At 42.9% G+C, this 17819-nt stretch overlaps 1 protein-coding gene across 2 annotated transcripts in view; it reads right to left on the bottom strand.

Annotated features, from left to right (window-relative positions):
* The window catches only part of LOC144826551 (surfactant protein C-like), a 34548-nt gene extending 27949 nt beyond the window's left edge, over positions 1-6599 (bottom strand). For both annotated transcript variants that reach the window (XM_078685013.1, XM_078685014.1), the window contains exons 1-2: positions 6472-6599; positions 4021-4164 (exon numbers count right to left, since the gene is read on the bottom strand). In XM_078685013.1, the coding sequence (XP_078541139.1) occupies positions 4021-4164; positions 6472-6513 (186 nt within the window). In that variant the 5' untranslated portion in view covers positions 6514-6599. The remainder of the gene's footprint in view (positions 1-4020; positions 4165-6471) is intronic.
* Between the last annotated feature and the right edge of the window lie 11220 nt (positions 6600-17819).

Below are 17819 nucleotides of genomic sequence, written 5' to 3'. Positions count from 1 at the left end.
TGTGAGCTGGCACAGTGAGTCCACCTGGAGATGGTGCAGGCGATGAAGAGACTCCTTCCTTTGACCTCTCTTGTACTTGGTCCTTCTCCATGTGTATTTTCTGGACCGTGCTGGCTTTTTCCAAGACTTTGAGAGCCTTGAGTATGTCTGGCTCCCTCGGTCTTATGCACAAGGAGGTCCTCTTTTTTATATCTTGTCTTAAGGACTATGCCAACCCTTTCGGCCGGGGTAACAAGATTTAGCGCCATGATCGAAAATGTACTTGAATCAAAACTCAGAGAGGAGCCAATAATAAAATAATTTTATTTAAACGTAAGAAAACAATTTTTATATCGAAGATGATAAAGGAACTGCTTACTTAAAACTGAAAGGTAACTGCTGCACATACAAGTGCGCGTGTCCAATCTCTGAACAACAATGTGAGATCTTAGATTAATATAAGAGAGAAAGAAGGGTATTTATTTGCACCGAGCAGTAACCCTATTCAGGGTAAAGTGTACGTTAATTTCATTGCAGGGCCAAACAACATTAAAGAAAAGAAACAATAACACTTTCAAACCCAGTTTACAGGGATCAATAGATTTCAGTTTTCAAATTTTAAATGTCAAAAAAGCCAATCAGCAACAACGCTTCAAAGTTAATCTATGGGCACTGTCTGTACTGTAGTGCCAGGTGGGAAAGCCTAGTGGGTTGCCCAGTCAACAGTTTACCTTCACCTTCCTTCCTCTTCATGTGTTTGATGCTCTCTTGGAGCTGACCCGCATTACTGTGTACGTCCACTGCTCACTTTTTCTGGTGCTACTTTTTTTCTTTTTGTTTAAACCCTCTAGGTGTGCAAACTTGTTTTCCAGCTGCCTCCCTCGAGTGGCTCTCTCCTCCCCTGTGTGCGACATGCTCCGCTCAACTGTACACTTCTCCCCTACTTCCCTGTAGTGCCTTCTTGCTTATGTTTTCTCCCCGCTTGCTCCACATTGCTGTCTTTCATTTGATCCCACTACCTGTGCCCCATGTTACTTCTCCCACTTGTGCCTCTTATTTTGCATCTGTCCCCACCCACGTCCCTGTATTGCTTCTGCCTCTTTCCCCATGTTGCTTCCACCCACACCGAGACGCCCCATTCTGCGTCCCTCACCATTGTTGCTCTCCCTATGTTGACCCCCCTCCACTCAATATAAAAAAAAACGTGCTTTCGTGTTTTTTTGTTTTCTTTTTAGTTACTAAGCTAAGATGGATTAGTAACAACAACAAAAAAGCTGCTGTGGCATTTTGTAGACGTGTGTCTACAAAATGACAAGGCTCACTGCGTCATAAGCTTTTTTTCTTTAAACTTTGAGTCATGGCTAAAACCATTGGCAAAGTCAATAGTTCCCAAAGGTGAGACCTATTGCTTTGGTGATGCTTGTTTGGGGAGAAGAGTGTGTATCTTTCATTTGTGAGGAACAAGCTGTGTTCTGAAACTGTTGCGAAAGGTATTGTCAAATCATTTTGCCGGAGGGACTACGCATGGGGTGGAATAGGAAAACAACCCCATACATGGAATTTCTTGGATACAGAGTTTGTTATTTAACCCCTTCCATGCGGCCGCGATTCTGCGCCTGTGCGGCAGTTTTATTGAGTGGGCGGGTTCATCAGCACACGAGCACTGTAGTGCATGACGGCTGGGGTTCGTCATCAGCATGGAAGGGGTTAAACATTGTGTGTTGTTGTTAGTAGGAAGCAACAGCAAAGGAGGTGTTCTTGCCTGATCACTGTGCAGACAGGCTAGCTCCAGGAAATTAGAGGCCAGTAGATTGTGGAGGGCTGGCGTGCCTGAAGGGATCAGAAGGAGTGAGACAATAGGGACAGGATCAATGGGAGCAAACAGGAGATGAATGGATAAGCAGAGCTTTAAGGTACGAAATGTAAGTTTCTTTACATCTTGGAGGTGGAGGGGGTCTGGTAGGCCAAAGAGGGTGTGACTTTTTTACATGCTCACCTTATTTCTCTGGTATGTAGTTCTTAAATCCGTTACATAAAAAAACTTAGCCGTGGTTCAGTAAACATAGTTTTTGCTTCTGTTTTTACAATTTCCAAATGCCTGACCTATGTTTTCAATATATATCCCCACAAGTGGGACCTCCAGGACTTCCTGTATGTCTGGGAACACCCTCTCCTTGGGTCTTAGTATGGAAAGTTTATCTGGAATGGTCTACCACTGTATTTAACACTAGCTGGACTAAAACTTTGCTCAGATGCATGCTTTTGTGTTTGTCATTGGAAAAACAATACCTTAAGTTATGATCAGGGAATTGGCATATATTTGGGTACACAGTAAATTGTTATTTGCAAATGTATTTTTTCATAGTTGGGGTTACTTCCAAAGGGATGGCATTGCTGGGACTGAAATTATTGTGAAAGACTAGGGAGTCATAAAGCACCAAAGCCCTGCGGTATCCAGGCATTGGCTGCAAAATCCCACTCAGTCATTGGCTGCAAAATCTAGAGGCTGTCACTGGTGCAGCTGGCTGTTTCACTGCATCGCATGCCATTTTCTGTGATAATGGAGAGCTATGTATCATGTTAGCCGAGTCAGTATCTTTATGTGTTACAGAAAGGAAAGGCTCCAGGAGCTGTTTGTTTCTGCAGGGTGAAAGATACAGAAAGGAAAGGCTCCAGGAGCTGTTTGTTTCTGCAGGGTGAAAGAGCAGTGCCTCTGATGTGCCATGGCTTCTCTCCCCTCCCAGCCTGTGATTCATTGTTGTATTTCAGGGTCTGGCTTGTCAGCGCTGCCGTCGCCAGACAATTATGTGAGGATCACTAGAGAGGGGCTTTGGCTCCGCACAGTGTTGGGAGCCAAGAATACATGTTTTGATTGGGCAGAAGTTGTGTGCTTCCACCAAAAAGTGCTTCCCTCTCACACAGCTGTGATCATGTGCTTATTTATTCACCTGCTTAAGCGTGAACTTTAATGGCACACACAAATGACATTGGTATGATGTTAAACTGCCTTAGATAACTGGATAATTTATGGTTTCTTTATCCAGCACTAGCACAGATGGGAAGAGGGCAGTCATTAACCTACGTCCATTTTTAGGTCTGGTTTGACAGTGCAACTATCACCTGACCTTTTAACATCAATATTATTTTAGCTATGCTTCCACACAAAAACATATGTATGCTCATGATATTCACTTGTAATACTTCACATTAACAAACATTCCTTTAAAGCCAGACCTATTGGCATTGCCAATGCTTGTTCCTGTTTATGACTGTCATGCGTTTCATGGTTGCAGGGAACAGAACACAGCATTGTAATGTAATGTTGTTGTGCCAGAAGGGTTTCTTATGGCAGATGCAGCAAAAGCTCCAATGTTGGAAATGAAGTGGCTTCTCGAGGTACACAGGGTGCCAACTGATCATAGTGTGGAGGAGGTCCCCTTCTGCCCACCTCTAAATGAGTCCCATATTGCTTCAACATTTGATAATACTCACACTAAAAAGCTGGAAAGAGAAAGACCATCTCTTCTGGGTCAGCCACGGTCACCATGACAAGTCTAGAGGTTTACGCATGATCAACAAGTTATGTTTATGTGGTCAAAGCAACTCCAGCTTCCATGGTGGAGGCTGTTTCAATGAAAAGCACAGTCACAACATGTGTGCAATAACAGGTGGCATGTGGGACCTATCAGCCATTTATTTTTATTTTTTGAAGATAGACCCTAATGGTTACGTTTTGTCTTTGGAAAATAACAGCTAATATCCTAAGAGTCCTGAAGAGTTTCATCCCACCGCATGGGGTGGGGTGGGACATGTTTGCATTGTTTTCTGCCTTAGACAACTGTGATGTACATGTGGAGCCAGAAAAAACTAAATACTGATGCACTGGAAATCCCACTCCTAAGCCTTATCCCTGGCAGCCACATTCTCAATGAAGCTTTCAGTGGCATTTGACATTTGTGCCTCGGAAATCAGGCTAAACTGGCATCAAAAATCATTACTGAGGGTCTTATGTTCTAACTAGAGATTATCTGGGGTACTCACCTTCTCAGTGTGGTCCTGAGTCATTTTGACTCCAATGAGGATTGCCGCCACCAGAATCAGAGAGAGGACGACAACCACCACAGAGATAATCACAAACTTCTTCTTCTTCTCAGGTGTCCAACCTCTTGGAGAGATGGAATAGACCTATGGAGAGACAAGAGGAGAGTTTTAGAAACAACCAGATCATCCTTCAGCGAAGAGCAAATGTTAGGGGCTAAAGGAGTCCTGAAGTCGGATCCACGGTCTGGGTAAGCCCTGCTCACATAGCATAACGTGAAAAATATGGTTGCTAATTCTTGCAAGACATCATTTCTGCTCAGAGACCTAATGGGCTAGAACACAGCTCTTGGTATGGAATCCCCTAAAATGCTCATTCACAGGAAATGAGCTCACATTGTTTTACAACAGCCTCATATTAGTTCAGGTACTTATTTTTCTGCATTGTACTTCGTGTATGCAAAGCAGCAATATGTTTTCTCCATTCAACCTAAGTAGTTCGAATTCAAGAGGCATAGTAATTTGATGACTATTAACGCCTTTGAAGTGGCAGAGCTATTTTAAGTGCAGTTCATAGATCACCTCTCTCATCCATGCATAGCACTTTAAAGAGTGCCTAAATGTTAAGTTATCAGTGGTAGAATTTTTTAGTGGGTTCCCAATGTTTTCGAAAATGCTCGTGTGCAAGCCTTTTGGGCTATGGGATTTTTTTAAAGGGTGAAAGGATGGGTCCTTTTGTGGGAACGATGCAAGGATTTTCAACGTTTATTCCCTTGGGAGCTCTGCCTTAACTGAAGTAGACAGATTTATGGCCTTTTGCAGTAATGTATTGACACCATTAGGTGGTGCCCTATAGCTTGCTTTCCTTCCCCTTATGGAAACACCAACTTAGACCATCCTTTTCTGGCTCTTTTCCCATTAGTCGTATGGAGCATGTGGTCGAGAATATTGGAATCAAACAAAGCACCCTCACCATGACGTAAATCATGGAAGAAGAGTCGTAATGAGTCATTGAAATAAGGGAACACAGCAGAAAATAACTAAAGGTTTTCTTTTACTTTATTTTGATGGCCTTTTGTCCGATTAGCTCTTTGCATTAGAAGAGTGTACGTAGAAATATGTGATGAAATACTATCATTTGCGACTGCGAATGATGTCAGTAGGTCACAAAACAAGAATCTGCCCCCATAAATGGATTTACCCACACTTAAAATTCCACCAATCTAGCTGATCTGTCTATCTGAGTGTCTGCTTACCTGTGGGTTTTGAGGGTGGTGTTACCTGCCAAAGTAGGTGAGCACCTTGTCACTTGTAAGTTTGTGTGTATTCACAAACTCTTGCGAACTTGGATCTATTTGGTAGAAGATATAATTCTAGTAAAAGCAAAAGCAAGACCAAATCTAGAGTGCGAATGGGAAGGGAAAACCGCTAAGATTGGTTTAGAGGAAAAGCTTTTCCTAAAGAGAAAATATTTTCTGCATACAGATAAAAAAAAATACAAGTTTTAAAGAGAAAATGCAGGTTTGTGTTTCATTTCCAGAAGCAGACATAGAGACTTGCGACATTTCTGTATGCGTAAACATTTACGCATGCGAGTACTCCTGTAAATCTGCACCAATCATCACTTCCCATGAGCTCTAGAAGTCTTTATGAATCACAAGAAAATCAGTAATTTGCTCAGTTCGTAAGTTTGCAAGGTTAAATTGGCAAGCTTCCAACTGGTGCGTTTGTGAACGCGAGGCAGCATTTCAAGTTCCTCTTCCTCAACCATCCTCTGAGGAGTGCCAAGAAAAATAGGTTCAAGAAAAAAGGCCCTTTATTTCTGATTGCCTCAGGTAATACGAAGGAATTAGCTATTTCATATCTGTTTTGAACTAGTATAATATGGCAACCCACTGCTGTGGATGCCAGGCTGCGAAGGAGTAAGGGCCCCGCTGGAGGAAGAGCCCTTCACAAGGCGCACATGGGTTGTGCAATTTTTGATTGAAATAGCAAATGCACATTAGAGAAAGTTGACTTGATCAATTACCTGTGCAAGGTGTTGCAATGGGAAATTATGCCCCCCCCCCCCAAACTCCCCTCCTCAGATCAGGGGCCCCTGAGTTTCTCATATTTTACAGATATTCCTTGGCCTTGGGCTGAATGGTATGCATATTCAAGACTCTGCGCATGCGCTGACTGGAAAAGATAAGGCGAGCGTACAAAGATGCGCAGGTAGTGACGTTATGTTGATGTGATGACGTTGCATCTTGTGGTTGGCTGTTGGCAACCAAGCAAAGGGAGGCAACGCTGGTGTTACCGTCCCCTGTAACCCCAGGCAATAGATGTGGCCCGACGAAGAGTATTCACATTCAGAACGCAAAAACATATAGGAAATCTGTATATAGGGCCAAAGTAGGAAAGTATTTTAACTTTGAAATAAACTGCCCCAAAAAAAAGAAGAAAACAACTTACTGGAGGGGACTCCACCAGGTCAATCTTGCTGCCTGTCTCCATCCTCTGGCCTCTGTCCTTCTCTGCTGGTCTTAGTCCTCGTCAGCTTTCAGAGAGGGGTGATGCATTCTACCTGGGCGACCCCCTTTTATAGCAGGTGCACCAGGAAACCACTCAGAGGTTTGGCAAGAGGCTTGGCATCTGTTTGAGAAGGTGTGACTGAAGAGGGGTTTTTTAATAGCCATTGCTTGACAGAAACAAGGAACTAAAAGGAATGTGTTGCATTAAAAGGTTTTTTCCCGGCAGTAAAAACAAATTTTTTTTTGATGGTCAAGTACAGGGCGAGACTAGAAACAATGAGACTAGAAAGAAAGACCTGACAATAGGGAGAAAGAGCGAACAGGAGAGCGCCACCCTGAGAGCTTGAGAAGAGGAATGAGGGTGCGGCAGTGGGCTCAGATCTCCAAACATGCATACTGCAAAACATAGAGGCAGAGACAAGTCCATTAAAACGACGGGCATACTTACAAGAAAGTGGTGGGGCACAGGTTAGCTCCAAAATTACTAACGGCGTGCTCGGTAAGTTTAGAAATGCAGACATGCGCTGTATTTACAATAATACAGCACTTCCCTGCGTTTCTCCCTGCACTGGTGCTAAATTCAGCTGCCTAGCCCCAATGAAGGCACGTTGAGGCAATGATTGTTTATGTATAGGAAGGTGTCCCTTCCTGCACATAAACAATCCAGAATGGTGATTTGCAACTCCTATGAGTGCTGCATTGTGCAGCAAACATAGATGTTGCAAAAGGTCATTTTTGTAATGTTTGTTTATGTGCAGGAAAGGACACCTTGTAAATGTAAATGTGCTGGATTTGTAGAGCGCACGGCTGCCCGTGAGCGTCCCGGCGCTTGCTTAGGTAACCCGTCCTGGTATTCCCCTGTGAGAAACCCCGGCAGGGTGTCCACAAGGTGAAAGCCAGGAATCCCGCCGCAAGGGGCCGTAGTGGAGATTAAGAAAGCTATTGCCCAGAGTCGCAGAGTGTGACCCCGTGGGTTGAGTAGGCACCAGAACGAGAATTGTCGAGTCCGTGGAATTTTTGAGCCCGAGACCCGCCGAGGGGGGGAATCGAACCCTGGTCCACGGTCAATCTCAGCTTCCGGGTCTGCCGCCTCTAACCACTGAGCCACACTTCTCCACCTGCACATAAACAATCATTCATTGCAACGTGCTGTTTCTATGTGTGTTGCACAATGCAGCACACATGGAAACAGCAAACGAGGAGCAATAAAGCATTTCTTCTAGTTTTGCCATGCGAAGACCAGGTTTTCCCTGATCTTAATTTTGGCGCTGCCTCCTATTTACGCCACTCTTGTAACTAGGCAGTATCAAAATCAATAGGTGTTGCGGCAGAACGCCCACCGCAACACCCATTGTCCACCTCTTTCACGCTAAGTCTAGCTTTAAAGGGGGCATTATTTACAAGGCAGCAGGTTAAGTGGCTTTACACCACCTTGTGAAGCCACTTAACAAAGCCCCCATTGCCGCAGGAGTTTCGCAAAAAGTGACGTTCCTGTGGCGATAGGGGCTTATAAATATTCCCCTACATATCTACAGTGTTAGGATTGCGAGAGAGGAGATCACTATGTGCCATTGCCTTCCTGTGCCCCAAAATGCATCTTTAGGACAGACTTGAGGTCCTCTGTCTAGAGGCTGGCTCTGTTGACTGCAAGAAAAGAGTTCCAGTGATAGGGGCCAAGCAAGAGGAAGAGCCGGAATCTTGATGGAGCGCAGAGTGTTTCAGCGATAAAAGAGGATTCTGGTTGCAGTTCAGAGGGCAGGGTAGGGTTAAAGCAGGCATGCTTGAGTGAAAGGTAGCCAGGTACTAACCCATAAGAAACTCTAAAGACGAGTGTTAGAAACGTGTCAAGGACTCTGAATTTTTGCAGAGGGCCAGCCCACCTGGAAGCGACAGCAAACAATGGAAGTGTACCTGGGAAGACTGTAAAGTTTCTTTGTGGTAAAGTTTATGACCTTAGCCAATGGGGCTAGTTTGACTCTGTGGAATAGGATGAACGGTTGATTTTTACATAAATTTAAATTAATTTGGTACCTTGTACTCAGCGCAGTAGCAGTGGTAGTGACAAGGGGTTCCACTAGCTTTGTAGGATTGAATGTAGGATTGAAGGGAACGGCAAGATTGCTGGTGGAGAGGGACAATGCCAGGATGTCAGGTGGGAACCGATAGGAAGGGGTTAAAAACAGGTGTAACAGAGGAAGAAAAGATAAGATTTCTATCATAGGTGAATTGAACAAGAGTGATCACAGTGATATCAAGTACTTGACAGATTATAGTGAGACAATATTTTCTGTATTTTTAAATGTATTTATTTACAATATTTATAGAGCGCAAACATCCATCCCCTAGTAGATATCATGGGGCTGAAATGCTGATAACTCAAATGTCAGGTTTGAGGGGTTCTTCTGGTAAAGGCTAATTCATTTACAACGAACTTAGGGGCATATTATCAACAACTAGCGATATTTATCGCTAAATAGGCTTAGCGCCATTGTTTTTATCGCCGCTCATCGCCGGATTTTATTGCAGAGATAACGTGCTATTAGCAACATTTATCTCCTAAGCGATAAAATATCCGGCGATAGCGGAGAAATGCGTGAATATCACTGGTAATTCAGCGATATTCCGGCATTATCGCTAATAGCGACTTAACCTGAATATCCACCTCCCATTGGATATACAGGCTAAGAAGTGGTCTGAGCAGGCGTTTGGATATGGTGATATTCGCGCTTAGCGCAAATATTTTAATCGCTACGCCTGTGCTGATAATAGGCGATGGCGATGTTAGCGACTGTTTTCAGTCGCTAACTGGTTGGGTACACCCACTTTGCATGTCATTAGCGATAAATATCGCTGACTTGCAAAGTGGGCCCCAAACCGCTCGCTATCACCTAAAAGCTGTCGCTAACTGATGTTAGCGACAGCATGCTAATAGGGCAATGAAATTATTGCTGCTTTGTGGCCGAAAACGGCCGCAAAAGCGGCGATAATTTCATTTCGCCTCCCTTGGTAATATGCCCCTAAGTCTGAGAAAAAACAGGTTTTTATTTTTTTCTGAATTTAATATGGTTGTCCAAGAGGCTGAGGTCGAGGTAGTAAGCTTCATTGGGCCGCTGCTAGATGAGAAAAAGAGTGGCCACCAGTTCTTACTTTTTAATGCGTTTAGTCTCAGCTAGTGTTAAGTTCTATGATCTCAAGTCCGAGTTAGTTTATAGAATTCTAGTTTGGAATGTAGTATTGCTGGGCCTTATTGATAAAGTTATGTGCCTGCCACAGATGTTTGGATTTAACTTTTTTGAGCCTTGGTAGCCAGTGGAGGATTTTAGACATGCTGATGCTGAGCTAAATCTGTCTTTGTTGCAGATAAGTCTGGCTGCTGCAGTTTGAATTAGCTGATGTTGGGTGAAGAGATAGTCGTCCATACCCACATAAAGAGCATTCCAGCAGTCCATTCTATTTGTGATTAATGCCTAGATTATGGTTCTTCACCAGTCAACAGGAATCCAGCAGAACAGCTTTCTTAGGAGTGTAAGTAAGCCGAAGCATTTGCCACACGTGACGTTGACTTGCTCCTGCACAGATAAAGAGTTGTTGATTAAGACCCCCAGGTTTTTAGCCACTTTCTTGGCTCAGGAACTGAGCCCATTGAAGTTGGGCACCAAAAGGAGTCCCAAATCTGGTGCGCACTACCAAACTGCAGGATCTCCGTTTTATCGATGATCAGTTTCAAACAGTGTGCTCTCATCCAGCTTAACGACTCAGTAAGACAACTGGTAAGGTTCTTCCTAGTTTCATGATGTTTTCCCCTATCGAGATTACCAAATGGGTCTCATCAGCATATAAGCAGATCTCAAATCTCATTTTCTGACAATTTTCGTGATAGATGAAATGTACACATCGAAAAGCTTTGGGATCAAGGAGGATCTTGAGAGACCCTGCATTTGGATACACGGGGAAAAGACCTGAAAGCAGTTAAATGAATGAATTGGGTTCTCTTACTTAACCCCTTGTGTGCTGCCGTCGGCAGCTCTACCTCGCTAGTGCTGCCGTCGGCCAACGGCCGACGTGGCCCGCCCATTTTGCGGAAGTGCCGCACTGCCGCGAAATCGCGGCCGCGGCAAAGGGTTAAGAAGGAGCCAAACCATTTTAGTGCTTTGGAGTGAATCTCAAGCTCATAAAGTTTTTTTATCAGTAGGCTATGGGAAACAGTTCCAAATACCATGAAGAAATCAAGTAGCATCGGCAATGCAGCCTTGCCCTGATCCACTTCTAATCTGTTATTGCCTAGTCCAGCAAGGAGGGTGGATTCTGTCCTGTTGTTGGCTCTAAATCACGTCCATGTCCTGTTTCGTGCATAATTGGAAGAACGTCAGAATTATTCGAAGGAGAGAAATAAGTGGGTTTCATTGGTGTATAAATGTTATGAGAAACTAAATGAGGAGATGATTGCACAAAAAGGGTTGGTATAAGAAGAAAATGTAAGTGGACTCAGATTGAGTCCACGGGATGCTAACTGTTACTGCACTGGGTAAGCATTGCTTGGCTAGTCCAGGTAACTGAGGACTGATCATAGAGGTAGGAGGAGAACCAGCTGATAGGAGAGGTTGAGGAAGAAAGTAAGGGAGAGTGATCAACCATGGAAAATGCAGCTGAAAGAGCAAGGAAATGTGGATTTGTTAGAATGCGCTCTACAGGTATGTATGTATGTGGTATTTTCATAGTGCAGCCCTACCCAAAAAGCAGCAGCGAGCTGACAGGGTAAAAGGCAAGCATACAGTTAGTGAACGATTGGACTAGGATGCTTGGTTCTGAGGGTCGATGTGGACTGTTACTTCATTGTGGATTGGGTCTCTTAAAAGAGGTACGTCTTCAACTATTTCCTAATTTGAAGGAGGGTTAATGGTGTCCTGGTATGGATACAGCTATGTAATTCCAGATCCTCGGTGCATAGACGGAGATGATATGTTGGCTTGTTTTTTTGTACTTCTTCGTCTCCATTATGATAACGTCTTGGTGTCTTGGGTGTGGGTGTACATATTGAGAGTAACCTGATATGGCAAGCTTGTCTGCCAGATAGGTGGGATACCGATCATGATGAATTTATCGATAGGGGGAGGTGATGGGGTCATCTGGCATTATGCAGATGAAGTGGTGGTTAAGTCTAAGAGCAAAGGAGAATGATTTTAGGGAGAATAGTTAGTGTAGGAGGGGCAGTGCTATGAGTGGTGTAGAAAGGGTTTCACTAATCATAGTGATTTTAAATGAGTATGTTGCATAGGCATTCACTGATAGGAATGATTGAGAGATGTGTCCTAGCCGTGAGTTGTTTCGGGCGAGGTCAAGTGAATCATTAATGCTCTGGAAGTTAGCTCAGTTTGATGGTGCAGGATTCCGAGTGGACATATTTGTGCTCCATTTGTGGAAGGATGTTATTATCTTGATTTTCATGGAGCAGATATTGGATAAGATCCAATGCTGTGGGAAAGATGCATACAGGAAGCATGTGCATAGGGGACACTGTGTTTCAAAGGCTGGTTTCAGGGCATCGTTTAATAGGTAGAATGATGCCCACTGAAGAAGAGGTGGGAGATTGTTGGATATTTACTGGGAGAATCCTGGGAGTGAGCCTATAGAATGTTTCTCTTTGGGAAACAGGCAGTGGGTGGGTGAGACTAATAATAACCAGAATGATCAAGATAGGGTGGTCAGAGGCTGATACTGGGTTTTAGGTATGACTGATATCCATGCTAAAGCTAGTGTATTAAATAGATTATATGTGGTTAAGGAGTATTTATTTAGAAGTGTATATGTGCCAACAATTTAGGGAATGTATTGTTTCTATTAAGGGAAGTAATTTTAAACGTGAAGAAAGTAAAATAGAATGAGTTAAAAAGCATGAGTCAACCAAATAAATTGGAAGTGTCTGCATGTACAAGAGTAAATGACCAACTAGGAGAGGGTGGGTGGGTGTGACATCAGCAGTGAAGGGTGTTTGCCTGGATCGCTTTACCAAGTACAGCTCAGACACTAAGGTGCTTATGTTAGACCTGTGGGCTGAGATTCCAACTCCATTGATCCATCAGATACTGACCGAGATTCTGATTTATAGCAAGTTTGGTCTGTAGTGCTGAGGCCATTTGGTTTAGATGCACAGCCGGATATCTTTGAAAAATTTTTGTGAAACAAACACCATTGCAAGATGGCAGTGTGTGTGTGTGTGTGCATGCAGAAGGTGCCATCTTAGAATTGTTTTTTGTATAGAGCAGTACTAAATTTGAGCCAATGGTTGCCAGTGCGGGGCCACCAGCACTCATTTATGGGGGCCAGCACTTATTTTTCCCCATCAGACATTTATCAAAAGCAACAGAGGGAAACACACAAAAAAAGAATTATGGAGAAAGAGAACGACAGAAAAAAACATCCCAAAGGGAGAAAGCACGACCCAGCAAGGGAGAGATAAACGGGGCAGTGATTGTCTGGTAATGAATTAAAGATGCATGTGGTGGATTTAAACCTGCCAGCCTTGGTATTCTGCCCACATATACTTAATTACACTGGCTGCAGGCTTCTGAGCTGAGCCTTGGCCACCAGCACTTATTCTCTCACAAAATAAGCACTGGTGTAAAGTTCAACAAAACAATTCTTAGATGGCTGCATGTGATGTATGTTTGCAAAATACACTGTCATCTCAAAATGAACAAGCATTGGCATAGCCAATAGGTCTCGCCTTTGGGACCTTATACGTATTTAGCCATGCAGCACATTATCCTGGGTGCTTAACATTTACTGTTCTTTAACGTGGAAACATAGACACTAATAGGTCCATTAGAGCAACTAATTAAGAATTGTTTTATACAACTGTTGGTCGGAACTCGGATATCTGGAGGAGCTCTCATGCGCAATAATGAAGAAAGATGTACAAGCAGGGGTACAGGAGCAACATCTGAAGTGAAACGCTGCTGGTTATGATATAAGATGTGGCAATGTCCTACTTGTTGGTATTGATAATACCACTAGCCAGTGAACAGAACCCACTTTGACATCAATAGTCTCCTAAAAATACGGTACAAATAACTTCACATCTCAGACTATGATGCATTTAAAAATGGATGCTGTTACAAGAGTAGAGCATTCTGATGAACTGCTGCATTTAACTAAAAAGTAGCAAAGAATAGTATCTCATACAACCTGTTTTAACAAACTGAACACCTCCAGAGGCCAGCAGAATGAGTCAGGGCATCACCAGACTGTTATGCAAGAAATACCGAAAAAAACACAAAGAAAAAAATAAAACACAGCAGCAAGCATGCGTTAAGAAATGAGAATAACATGCCACTGCATATTAGGCTCACCAGAAGATGCATGCAGTGCAGAAAATAGCTAAAGACAACACCTCTTCAGAGAGCACTTCGGTCGTTATTCAGGTTCTCATCTCCAAAAGTTCTTGCAGTCCCAAACAGCTAAAGCGACACATTTTCCCTCCCCGCCTGATGAATGAGTGAATTAAATTATTTTACAAAGCATGCAATTGTGTAGGTAAAAGGTGTCCTGATTGTTCATAATCTCGAATTGGTTCCCTAACGTCCTATTTATGCAACGAAGTCTGCTGCAACCAAGGTATGGTTTTCGTGTTTTTATTCCGCCTATAACTCACGTTTAAGTCTCTGGCAGTACAATCCCAACAAGGTCTATGGTTGTTCCAGAAAAGATGGGGATATGGAATCAATAAAGCAGGCATGCTTGAAGGAATGGTAGTCGGGTACTAACCCATAAGAAACTCCAAAGACGAGTGTTAGAAATGTGTCAAGGACTCTCAGCCCACCTGGAAGCGACTATCGCTTTCGCTGTCAGTCAGCTTGACAAAGGGGCAGTGTCATGTCAAGAGCTAGCAGTTCACCAAGCATATACATTCATTAAGCAAAGTAAAAAAGGAAATGAATGAATGTGCACATTGGCATGACACAGTCGTGAACAGATCAATCTAGTGTGGGAATAAGATTATGAAATAAACAGCATAAGAGACGGTGCAAAAAACATAGACGAGGGCAAAAACTGGCCAAAGGGCGGCATCTCAACTTCAGAGAGACCTGGCTCTCTGCTCAGTAACTCTTTTCACTGCCCACCGCTGTGTCCCAACTGCTAGGTTCAAGCCCACTGACACCATTGTTTGGCAAACATACTCGTCAAAAATAAAATGTACGCATACGAGGCAATACAAAGGGTTTTTATAGAGCAAGCGGGAATTGTAGAGCAAGAGGGGTATCAAAGTATGTGAATTTTTCCTGGGATGACACCATATTGGGTTAATAGATGACTCAATGTTATGGGAACATATTTCCAATCCCGGGCTTTTAAATAACACACTGGGACTTTCTAGATAGGGATAACTTCTAGATAATCTTGTTTCATTCATTGTCAGTGATCTGAAATGGTATAGGTACTGCCAGGGATTTACAAAACTCCTAATAAATAAATACATTTCACTGAAGCTTGGGCAAACATTCCTCCAAGCAGAGTTGCAGACAATTTACTCACCAAGGCCGGATAACCCGAAACTCGTCAGTCTACTGGTGAAATTCAATTAGTTCTAAACAAAGGTGACATGCGCTTTTAAAAGTTGCTTGTTGGTCAATCTAAAAACACGTGATTTTTCCCCATATGTGATGAAAATAAACGAAACACTTTGGATACATTATACATGTTGCAACACAAATATTGGCAAAGCGTAACAAGATCATGTTTTAAACGATACATGCAACGAATAATCATGTATATAACAATAATTGAGAATTTAATATTAATTAATAAAACAACAATGAATACAATTATGACACAATGAATATGAATTGTAAATGAACCTGTACATATAACAATGTCAACCAAATGATTTCACGTGCAAGCAAACTTAAAACAATAAATCTAAATGGGCTAGTGTCAGCTGATTCTTCTCAGTTCATCGAGCCATTAAAAGGGAACTTCCACGGACCCCCTCTTCCGGGCCCCCTACCTACGCTCCCTGCCCAGGGCCACCATGAGCCTAGAGCTGCCCCTGTTTGACGTCACGTGGGCAGTGAGGTATATGGGGGCAGCTGACTGCATATGGCAGCCAGGAGAGTTGGACTGAAACAGATAGTGGGAACTACAGCCGCTGGCTAAGCAGTGACCCTGAGGGAACGTTAACAGAAGCACTGTCAGTCGAGGCACTAGAAACAGCAGGCTAAGGGTCTGCCGGTGCGCGGGGCTGCACCGAGACAGGCAGTGACCAAGGGAGATAAGCGCGCCTCTGCCTCAGCGAGCTTCAGTTGTTTCCCGCGTACCGTACTCCTGGCTATGCAGCTCCAGTGGTCATACTGCCTGCAACTTTAAGAGTTGGCAATATATTACACTAAAACAAGGTGGGGCAGGGGGACATCACAACCGGCATCTCCTGTTTAGCGATGACTACAAACACACGCAAATCGTAACTAATAGCAGCGGTGACCCAACGTAGCTTATAAAATATCAGTTGAGTATACCCAAGCAGAGCCACAAAAACAAAACAAGCCTTCTGTGCATTTCTAAACACTGTGTACTTTGAGCCATGTGCTAACCATAAACAATAAGCATGGCCGATCAGATGAAAGCATGAACTCGTTGAGATGGCCGACCGGAGGAAACAATAAGTGTAATCGCACGGGCGTGAACCAGGCACCTAACTGTGGGACAATTCAAAGCAACGCACCAATCAAAAAGCAGCATTCATAAATGACAAAACCAAGTACGAATGGGAATTGGTGGGCATGCCTCAAGCCCATACTCTTATCTACATCAGGTCTTGCAGACAGCACATTCACGCTGGATAGGCTCGACCTAAAAAGTATAACAAAGGAAACATGCATTGGCAAAAGAAGTAATCGTCAGCCGGCATCAAATCTATTGGCTTTATCAGTGCTTGTTGATTATGAATTTCAACCTCTGTGGAAGACTGAGCCCTGCACATGAGGCTCCTTGTAAAATGGACTTGCCGTTGTTTCCAGTGTAGCTTCTGCTGCAGTGTTTTGTTAGCAGGACAGAATAATAGGCTGGTACTGGAATATGTTTATACATTCGTAATTTACAGATTGTAAACCACCTAAGAATAGCACATACAAGTTTAAAAAAACAACTGGGAAAAACATAAGATACAACAGAATTTACAAAAATACAGCCCTCATCATAAAATCACTATTAGGCATGAATGCTACACTTCATCTGCAAAACTCTAAGTGGGAAGGTTGTACATGGAAAGAAGAAAAAACACCTTCTGGTCACCACGCTTAAATAATCGAAGTAGGATTATTTAAAGTAGAATGCTATAAAGGGCGATTATAATGATTAGCAAGCTGCAAACAAAATGAATACATTCTGTTCCCTTTATTTATTCATACTTAAACTGTGTGTGGCTTGGAGCTACAGTTGTATGGTCTGCATCGTGCATCATTTTGTAGAAAGCATGTTAGGACTGTGAATCTTTTTGATATGTCTCTGAAAGATATCTTGGGCCGAGGTAACATCAGACATTTTACCTGAGGAATGCTGATAATTAATCTAGAAAGCAGAAACATGTCAACACAGTTGCAGTTTAGCAGTTTTATTTAAAAAATGTTACTAGTAGTGGTAATGTCTTTTGAAATTAATAAACCGATTGACAAGAACCAACAAGCAATTTCTTAGATGGATCGAGCAGATGTAGCAACCTTTGATAAAGACACACAGATATATTAAATACACTCTGAAGTATACACCCACCAGAGCTCAACATTGATGAGGGAAAATGATGGGTTAACAAACTCTCATTGTTGTATCAAACATTATCTAAGAAGAGAAGATGCTGCTACCTAACTTTTACACTGATTTCACTTAGTTTAGTACAGGAAACACAACATTGTTATGGCCTGCACCACAATTCTGTCACATGCCCTTTTGCTACCTCAGAGTAATTTAATCTATGCTTGGAACCAAGTTGATTGCCAATGTTCACAAAGTTCAGATTCTTTCCTGCATTATGTCATGGACGTCGATTCACCAAAATCCCAGGGGTAGTATAAGTGATGATCCTTGCCCTTTGACCCCGCAATTACATCACAGGAAGTGGCATCATATTAACTTTCACCCAATGTCTTCCTAAGAAGTTAAGTCACATGAAATTTTACTTTGATGACATCATAAGAAGAGATATGACTGCAGTTACAAATCAAGCAACAAGTGCAAGGCTGATAAAAAAGAAACAACAGTTACAAATGTAGATTGTGAGAAATTAGGTTACTGGTTGAG

The sequence above is a fragment of the Lissotriton helveticus genome, chromosome 3_2, assembly GCF_964261635.1.
Source record: "Lissotriton helveticus chromosome 3_2, aLisHel1.1, whole genome shotgun sequence".
In the NCBI taxonomy this organism is placed as follows: Eukaryota; Metazoa; Chordata; class Amphibia; order Caudata; family Salamandridae; genus Lissotriton; species Lissotriton helveticus.
The sequence above is the reverse complement of the archived record's forward strand: the minus strand, read 5'-3'. Positions and strand labels throughout refer to the sequence as shown.